Here is a 10,242-nt window from a genome sequence, read left to right on the forward strand (position 1 = left end):
TGAATAACTAGATTACGTAGTGTCTTACGCGCTTGCCATTCGTCGCTCAACCGTGGCACAGTGCGGTCGTGTCACAGGTTATCAAAATGTTCTTACCGTTATATTTACTAGCTGCGACGTTCGCCCAAGTGTATGCGAACTGGCAACCTTTTAAGGCTTTGTTGTACTCCAGTTGGATTACATGTGAGTTGTCATGCGCACGCGCAGTTTTTGCAGTGTTTTATTTATAAATTTGCGTATATAATCAATTGTCTTTAAAAGTGTTAAAAATGTATACTTTCTGTGATTAACAATGTGATCATCTAATTTTAGCAGTAATTATTCAATCAACTATCGTGTTCTATTTTTAAATGTCAGTGATCAGTCACTTACCTTGTAGTTAAATGTAAGATAGATAATAAAAGTGTATGAATGCATCATTTATAATATCGTAAGTAACATAGCAATGAGATTGACAATGAGTGTATTTATCTTAGTATCGTGTTTTTTATTCCTAAATAATTATGTTCTATATTTCATTTTATGTGAAGTAATAATGTTAGTATTCAGTTGTAAGTCAAGACTCCACAAAAACCTCTAAATTGTAACTCGTTTAAGAAAGCTATTCGGAAATATATGTACACTCAGTGGCATAAATACAGTCCAATATTCTGGCATCTAGCGAGATATGGAATGTCTCTGAACAATGTTATTTGAACTGTACTGTATTTACTAGTTATCCAGCTTGAGTGAAAAATAAATATTGTTTTTAATACTTTAAGTATTGGATGCTTTATCGACACGCAACCTAGATTAAAACAGATGTCACAATTCTGATGACTCAAACACTCTTAGCCAGCCTTATCATGACTCTGAGCCGTGGAATTGAAGATAAGATAAGATCTATTATTGACATTTTTAGGAGTTTTTGAACTATTGTTGGTTAAGGACCCTTCCAAATTGTCAAGTGTCAAAATTAATGTACCATCGCAATGTCTATTTCTACCGCCAAGCAGCAGTGTGTAGTCACTAATGTGTCTACACACGATTGTGTTCGGTTTGAAGAATATTGTAGCCATTGTAACGACTGGACGTAATAAGACTTAACACCCCATGTCTCAGCGAGCGCAGTGAAATACCAAACAATATTTTGTAATTGAAAGTGTTAGATGGTGTTTCTACTGTTTATCGATGGTCTTATAGCTTACCATTAGGCGAAGGGCAAGCTAGATTCAAAGCAATAAAAAAATTATAACAGCAAAGTCCAGGACGTAATAACAAACTTACAAATAATGTAATAAATATGTCTGAATCCAAATCTTAATAAACCTACATGAACAATTTTATTAATAGAACATCCAAAAGCTGCACTGGTAGGGAATGCCTTCGACATGTCCGTCATACTTTGTATTTAAAATGTAAAATAAATAAAAGTGAGTAGATGATAGGCTGCACTTTTTATGGTTTACCAGAGCCTTCTGGCTGACGGAATGCGTACCGTTTAAGTGATGCTATCATGGGACAGGTTCTACCAAGATAGGATTCCAAACAACAGATAGGGAGCCGGTTTTATAGACTACATATTATTACTATAATATGTTTTAACCGCGCTGAGCAGATCCCACATCGAAGTGGTATAATAATAATACAAATCCTTTATTGAATACCGTCCTACTGCTGGCTACGAGCTAACTATGGAGAGGCCCGAGTCCAGCACGCTGGCCTAGTGCGGGTTGGCACACTTCACATACCTCCGAAAATCTTAATTTAGAATTCTTATTGTAGATTTCCTCATGATGTTTTCTTTTACCATTCAAGTGAACGGTAATTGGTAAACCACACACATCATTTGGAAAGTCAGAGGTTGGTTTTGGGTTTTGAACCTGCGAACCTTCGTCTCAGCAGTTCGTTCCATTGCCTAGTAGGCGATCGTGCATTTATAGTAGTCGGAGTGGGATAGTAGCAAGATGATGATTACATGATTGATACTGTTGATGATGCTATTAATGAGCGTGGGTGAACCATCATGCCACAGCCTTGTCGCGTTCAGTTGAACAAAAACTGACCCGAATTTAATACTGAATGTCTGGCTTTAATTTAAATATTTTTACAGTACAGGTCTACGATAATTTAAGACATAGTTGTTTCAAATTCATTACTTACTAATTATTTCATGTTTGATCTAGTAAAAATGAGTGAATAGATAAAATAATAAAAATAATTTTAACAAAAAATTAAACCGCCTTGAAAAACTACTCAAAACCAAAAAATAATTTCATATAACAAGTATATATTGGATACCAATTTTGGAGTCGGTGCCTAATTAAAATTGCTAGTTAGCTATATTTGTTGCATAGTCCATCTATGAGCAAAATTTCTTTCAAATCAATTAAAAGGAGTAGGTTTGCGTGTACTACTTACAAACATACACAGTGAAAGGTGTAATACCAAGCACATGTATGGTGTTTCATCTTTTTATTTCCTCTTTTTTCGAGGCAGGGAGTGTAATACACCCACATTTGACCAGCTATAGGTAACAGGGGAAGAATTTGGGTAGTGTACAGTTCACAAATTTAAATATTTCCTTAATAGCTTCCATTTGCTGTGCTGCGGCGGTGTGTTTATCTCCGGTGACGATCTGACTTGTTGACTTTGTACGCTGGCAGCACATTGTTTTCGTATATTCGTTAATGTATTTATCTAGCTTAACTAGCAATTTTAATTAAGCACCGACTCCAAAATTGGTATCCAATATATACTTGTTATATAAAATTATTTTTTGGTTTTGAGTGGTTTTTGAAGGCGGTTTAATTTTTTGTTAAAATTATTTTTATTTTTTGCTTTTTGTGTTAGTAAAAAATAGACCTATATATGTATGTAAGAAGTAGATTTAAGCAAACCTAACGCAAAAACACAACTGATATTCACACAACTGATATTCGCGCTGTGGTGTAACACCTCTGCCTACCTCTGAAAAGGGTAAAAGGTGTGATGCTATATATATGTATATATGTAAGAAGTAGAGCCAACTAAACCCAACGCAAAAACACAACTAATGTGTTTCGCACGCAGTACGACTATCGTGTTGAGGAGTTACACCTCTGAGTACCACTTAAAAGGGGAAAAGGTGTGATGCTATATATATGTATGTATGTAAGAAGTAGAGTCCACTAAACCCAACACAAAAACACAATTAATGTATTTCGCACGCAGTACGACTATCGCGCTGAAATGTTACACCTCTGCCTACCCCTGAAAAGGGGAAAAGGTGTGATGCTATATATTGTATGTATGTAAGAAGTAGATTCAAGCAAACGTAACGCAAAAACACAACTGATATATTTCGATCATACTATAACTATCGCGCTGAAGTGTTACATCTCTGCCTATCCCCTAAAAAGGGGAAAAGGTGTGATGCTATATACATATATGTATGTATGTAAGAAGTAGAGACAATTAAACCCAACCCAAAAACACAACTGATATTTTTCACACACAGTACGACTATCGCGAAGAAATATTACGCCTCTGCCTACCCCTGACACGGGGAAAAGATGTTATGCTATATGTATAAGTATGTGAGAAGTACAGTCAACCAAACTCAATGCAAAAACATAACTAAATACGTCACAGGAAAGCTAAATTCGCGATTTCGTTTTCTTGGACGAGATAATTATTCTAGTTTTTTAAATTTTAAAACCAAACTACCGAAGCGATCTTGAAAAAAATTTTATGGGACCAATCTGGAGAGAAATTCTTTCGAATAAAAAAAGAATTTTCCAAATCGGTTCATAAATGAGCGAGTTCTGGTAGTATTTCTAGGTGATGATCATTGATCATACCATCTAAACAGCTGGTGACCTCGGTTTTCCATATAGTATAAAACCCAAATACTAAATACAGTACACCAAATCCAAATATTCGAAAAAAGTATATCCTCGAGTAGTACTAGTAGACAGTGGGAGGTAGTCTTAGCGTTAATCATGGCATTAAAACATCCATATCACCGTTTGTTAGGCATTAATTGTATGTAATCGAACTAAACAAGCAATCGACCTTGCTCTTCATCGTGCCGGTCGACCTCATTCGATGCGGGCGGTGGATACGCGTTCTCACGGCGGCGCGTGATGCGAATAAAATTTTGAACGTATTTTTAAAATTTAGAATTGTCATAAACCGGTCTTTGACGAAGTTGTGTTGCCAGTATTACTTAATTGGTACCTATTATATTCTGGTAGACCCTATTTTAAACAATTTAAAACTACCATCACTTGCCTCTACCGGTTGATGCCACAGAATACAAAACCATGACAACATCACTTTAACGTTAAATTTTGTAAGTCACCAACGCTGACAAATATTCCTCTGCTCGTATGATTTTCTGGGCTTTTTTTCTTTTTTATAAAAATACCTGAGGAAGTTCCATGAAATAGGTGATTCTAACTGCCTAATAAAATCCATTACACATAAGAATCACATAATATGTTTTTGTTTAATGTTTGTATTTGCCGTGGTGAAATGCGCCAGTACTGTTCTTTGTGTGAATAATTTATCTTTGTCTTTTTTTAAATATGTAGTTTAACTGACCCTTACATAATCTTAATTTACTTGTGAAAACTTATAAGTAGCCTTCTTTTTGTTTTTTTATATTGTCTATTATAGCTGTTAGTTTTCCAAATAAATATAATTAAATAATTGCACTGTCGGCATTCAAAGGAGGAAAAGTTAACATTAAGGTAACAGAAAGATCCCTAATCGTTGTCTGGAAATATCGCAAGCGAAAATTGGTTACACAAGCACGTTGCATGCATGGTGACCGAAAAATATATAATTAAAAACCTTGTTTCCTTATAAATTAAAATTCATGGGTTCGGTGTGCCGAGAGACCGAGAAATGTACTAATCTTGATTCCCATATTAATTAATGAAAATAACAATAATTATTATTCTTTTTAGAGTCTAGTTATTACGATGACTTTTAGGTTTACTAGTTTTTGCTTACTAAAACGGATTTTTCCAGGATATAAGACCCGCTATACATTCCCCAGATTTATTTAGCCTATATCTTTCCCAGGGTCTCAAACCGTCTCTATACCAAATTTTATCGTAATCTGTTTGGTAGTTTTTGAGTTTATAACGTTCATACAGATAGACAGAGGTGGGGACTTTGTTATATGTAAGGAAAAGTGCATGTTAACAAATATTTGTAACTCGAATTAGTTTTACCTCGTGAAACAAAGCCGAGCTCGTGATCCCATATAGTCACATAGAACAATGAGTCAGGGCCTTTTTGTTCGCCGTTCATTGATAATTGTCCTTGATCCGAGTTTCCTGTACACTTAGACACAATAGTAGTTGAACAAATGCAAAAATTAAAATCGTCTATACAAGATATGTTTACTTAAACCATTCTCTTTCTTTTTGTAGAGTAATTTTTTTTTGTTAAGAATAAAAAAAATGGATAAAACACAGTGTAAGGACAATTAAAAGTTATTGAATTCAGTTACTTATGTGGGTGACTGTAACTTCTGGCGGCACGCGGCAGCCATTATTTCGCAAACTCTACGGTAAAAACCCGTGCGACTTTCCTTAATAAAATACAAATATAGACTCACTTACCCATTACAAAATATGGCAATGCTTGGTAATTTAAAGTGGCCGAAATTTGACTAGGAGGAATTCATTTATGGTGTGCCAAATTCATTGAAATCCGTTTACCAGTTACTTCTTTTACTTGTAACCAACAACCAAAATTTTTTATAAACATTCGCATTTATTATAATTATATTCGTTTATAATTAATATATTGTAAGAAGTAAGATTAAATACTTAACTTAGTTGTATTACTATTTACATTATTAGGGATTATAGTATTAAAATATTTAAAAAGTATTCACGGATTGAAATATATTTCCAACAAGCAAACACTCTGAAAACCATTTAAAGGTTAATTAACATTATTATGTAATGTGGTGCTTTATCTTAGAGCGGTAATGGTAAAATAATATAAAACAATAATACGATTCGTTGCACACACATGCACACGTTATAATAAATAATAATATAAGTTGTATTATAAACTGTCCCAATGCTGGGCACGGACCTCCAACTACTGAGAGGGATTAGGCTAGTTTTAGGGCACAACGATGGCCTAGTGCAGATTAGCAGCCTTTACATACCGTCAAAATTTATATAGAGTTTTTCTCAGGTATGCAGATTTCCTCACGATGTTTTCCTTCATCGTTAAAGCACGCTAAAATTCACAAGGTATAAACATATAATAAAAGTCAGAGATACATGCCCTTGGGCTTTGAACCTGCGGACATTGGTCTCGGCAGTCCGTTCCACTCCCAACCTACCATCGCCGCTATCCCTAAATAATACCTAGATATTATTATATTATAGATATTTTTTAGATCGTAGGCATCAGTGGCAAAGGGTGATGTTTTCCTAAAGGTAACCCGACAACATATAGGTACAACTAATATGCATAAATGCGGTTTGTCAATCTCTCTAATATTAAAATTAAACTATCACGGTCAGTCCAGCCCGTGGCTACGAAGGCCGCAGTCTTCGAAACGTAGGGAGAAAAGTAAAATATTAAAACCGCCATAAAATCCGTAAAATAGTTTAATTTTAATGTCTAATATTCGCGTAAACATAAATCTTTCTAATAATAATTTTATTTTGTATAAGATACGCAAGGGAAGCTGCAGGAATCGGGTTATATGGATCCTTCACCATTGTCATACATGCAACACGAAGATTTTAACCTAATTATATATTCAAATAATTTCGATTGTTATTTATTTACTTACTGACTATTAGATTATGGGTGCTATTGTTATTCAGTCGGGTTTTTTGTGACTCTTTCACTAATGAAGCGACATTTGGTAATTGTTTTATAATTCGAAAACAATTTAACTGACTAACTGGGTAAATACATATTAATAATAATATTGTGGCTGTTTCTGTGGTTATGACTTATTATTATCTTTTTAAACGTTGTAATGTTATGAAGATATTAAATAATCACAACCCTGGCCAATGCCCCGATATATTATAGTCATATTATACGCTTTATTATAAAATGTTATTATACAAAAAAAAAATATGAAGAATTATTATGATTTTAATTGCGCTCGTAGCCCTTACAGACTTAACGGTGAATGTCGACTTTCCTTCAACGTTCAAGCGAAAAGCTGAGCCGGTGATGTACAGTCAGCCACAAATCTAGATGAACAAATTATAATTTCAAATCTCCTTTTTACCTTTGAGTCATTATCAACAATCGTTCTTTAGTCTCTAATGGTAACTTTTCACTTTATTTCAGATAAAAATAATAATCCTGCGATTGAAACTAATGTGTAGAAGAGTTTTAAGGTTTTGAATTTGTTCAGCTACTTTCGTGCCTGGCTGTACATTTCATAACGATATACTATAGTATACAGTATAAAAGTAACTAGAAGTTATAATATGGTGTCGTCTAATGAAGTGTTTGAAACGAACCACCACAGAATTGTTATCCTTAATTTCTCACTTTTTTTTCACTCTAATCCTTCTTCTTCTTCTATTACAATACCGATTAAAACTCCTCAGTGGCTTTGTTCAGCATATGTAACCTCGACATATTTTAGTACATACTTAGACTTGCTGAAGATACTTTGTCTAGGTCTTACCGTCAATTTTTTCCCCGTCCTTGTCCGCATTGAAATACAATCGCATTGACCTCTTGATAGCATAAACTTTTTATATCATGCAAACGGCACTTAAACTGAACGATTTATATCAAAATATAGGTTCAAGCTATGATTGATCATAATCCAGTGTCATTCCTTTTTAAACTAATTGGAATCACTATTAATTTACAGGCGATCACGACAAGTCTCTCAACCGCGACGTCAGCGAAGTCGACGTCTACTTCTACGACTTCCAGAACAACTTCAACCTCACCTACCCTGCCTCCTCGTTCGTCGAAGGCATCACCAAGTACTACAACCTTGACGTCACCAGGAAGCTTATCTTCTTCGTCCCCGGCTACAAGTCTCATATCAGCAAAAACACTGAGGAACTTGTCAGACAGACCTTCAAGGATGTTCCCAATACCTACTTAATCATTATTGACCATTCCCTTTACACTTCCGCTCGTGGAGGGAAAATTAAGAGTTACGAACGATCTGTTTCATATGCCTATTACATTGGACGAGCTATTGGTAACGTTCTTGCTAAACTACGTAATAGTGGTTACCCATCAAAGAACATACATTGCATCGGTCATAGCTTAGGAAGTCAGATGCTAGGATACGCTGGTGGTATCTACACAGAACTGACTAAAGAGAAGATTTGGAGGATAACAGGCTTAGATCCAGCTGGACCGTGCTTCTCTAACAGTTTAATCGAGGACCAAATCAGGTCTGGTGTTGCAGAGTATGTGGAAGTATACCATTGTAATGCGGGAGGTTTGGGGACTACCGCAGTCTTGGCTGATACTGATTTCTTTTTTAATAAGAAGGGGAAGAAGCAACCGCCATGTCACGAGGGGCTTATACCTGGAAAGGGAGAGTCTGATGCAGCTAAATGCAGTCACAAAGCGTGTGTGAGGTATTACATGATGTCTGTTCATGAACCCAATTGGTATTTGGCGTGGGCTTGTGATAACTATGATGAGTTCTCTGGAGGGCAGTGTGCGAGGAACCAAGTCACTATGGCTGGATACCACAACCCTGGTAACGCTACTGGAGTGTATTACGTTTCGACAGAAACTTATGGTATTGAATAATATTTAGGCATACTCTCTAGATAAGTTACCGAAACTTTTACGTAAATGTTTGTTTTTTCACATTTCTGTAGCACGGAAATATTGTGATATTATGAGTTACCAAATATTACAACTATATATAGTGTATGTTAAATGGTCATGAATTAGGAATACAATGTATTGTTCTAAAATCTAAGGTACATTTAATGATAATAATTTTGGAAACATCTTTGGTATATTGTTGGCCATAGATTTACTATACAGTATGTATTTTACATCTTTACGCATTTGTGTATATAGGGGAGTGCTTACATCACGCAAATAATGTCAATAATATAAATTAACTATGTAAATAACATGAAATAAATGGAGCGTCAAGAATCAAACTGATATGACGTCAGCAATATTTGCAAGGTAATTATACTAATTAGTTAATATAAAATAATTCGATGAATATAACCCTTATTTCAGCATTTTTGCGACGTATTGACTTAACATTTCCATTAATTTAAATATCATAATTATAGAGGCTTTTAACGTACTTATTTTAATTCCGGGCCATTGAATCAATCATATTAATATCGAATTGTGAGATGGAAGTTAAATTAGTTCTCATAATAACTTCGTTATCGGTATTTCTGTTTGTATCGGCATTGATATTAAAGCTATTTGACGTTGCTGACTCTGTTGTGATAGTGTATGAGAATAAAAGTAATTGAGTAACCTTTGTTTTTTCTTTCTTATCTAGTAGGTACTGGCCTTTGCTCGCGGCATCGCCCGCGTGAAGAAGTTTTTTGGAATAAACGTCCCTCTATATATTTTTCAGGGATAGAAAGTAGTCTATAACTTTCCTAGGGTCTTAAACTATCTCCATACAAAATTTCATAAAAATTCATTGAGTACATTTTAAGAAAATCGTTAACATACAGAGAGACAGAAAAGGAGATTTTGTTTTATAATATGTATAGATATTTTAAGGCGATAGTGGTTTACATTTTGTTTCCTATATAGATAGAATTTAATTATCTGTTGGTTTTAACTTTGTCAGCTTATTAAAACGACTACCTAAAAATAGAAATCAGAGACGAATAATTTTAAACTTTATTATACGACACTTTTTAGGTCATTTTTCCGTGGCAAGATTGTAGTTAACGGATACAATCTCAGTTCTGGAAATAGTGTATGGCAAACCACTGCAGTGCCCTTAGGAGTATTAACAACGTACAGAAATTTTATCCTTAAGACACTGAATGGTCCTGTTCCCTCCACTTACCATCAGGTGCAGCAAAAGGTCAATTTGTCGTGCTCGTTAAAATAAAAACTTATTATAAGTACATAGTTCTATCATTTTCACATAATTATGAAACTAACGAAGGTGGCAATTAAATTGGTAGATAAAACAATAAATTTGTTGATACATTCTTTCCTTCATATCCTAAAATTTACTCACATTCAAAATTCTAGGCTTTAACCATTCCATTTCTCTCAAGTGTGAAGATCCTTGCG

General features: G+C 34.6%; 1 protein-coding gene across 1 annotated transcript; it reads left to right on the forward strand.

The window, feature by feature from the left end:
* On the forward strand, window positions 1-9,460 carry LOC115448681 (phospholipase A1). Its single transcript, XM_030176192.2, has 2 exons — window positions 1-183; window positions 7,850-9,460. The coding sequence occupies exons 1-2, from the start codon at window positions 87-89 to the stop codon at window positions 8,755-8,757; spliced, it is 1,005 nt and encodes a 334-aa protein (XP_030032052.2). The 5' UTR covers window positions 1-86; the 3' UTR covers window positions 8,758-9,460.
* The last annotated feature ends 782 nt before the right edge of the window (window positions 9,461-10,242 follow it).

This window comes from Manduca sexta, chromosome 12 (assembly GCF_014839805.1).
Source record: "Manduca sexta isolate Smith_Timp_Sample1 chromosome 12, JHU_Msex_v1.0, whole genome shotgun sequence".
NCBI lineage: Eukaryota > Metazoa > Arthropoda > Insecta > Lepidoptera > Sphingidae > Manduca > Manduca sexta.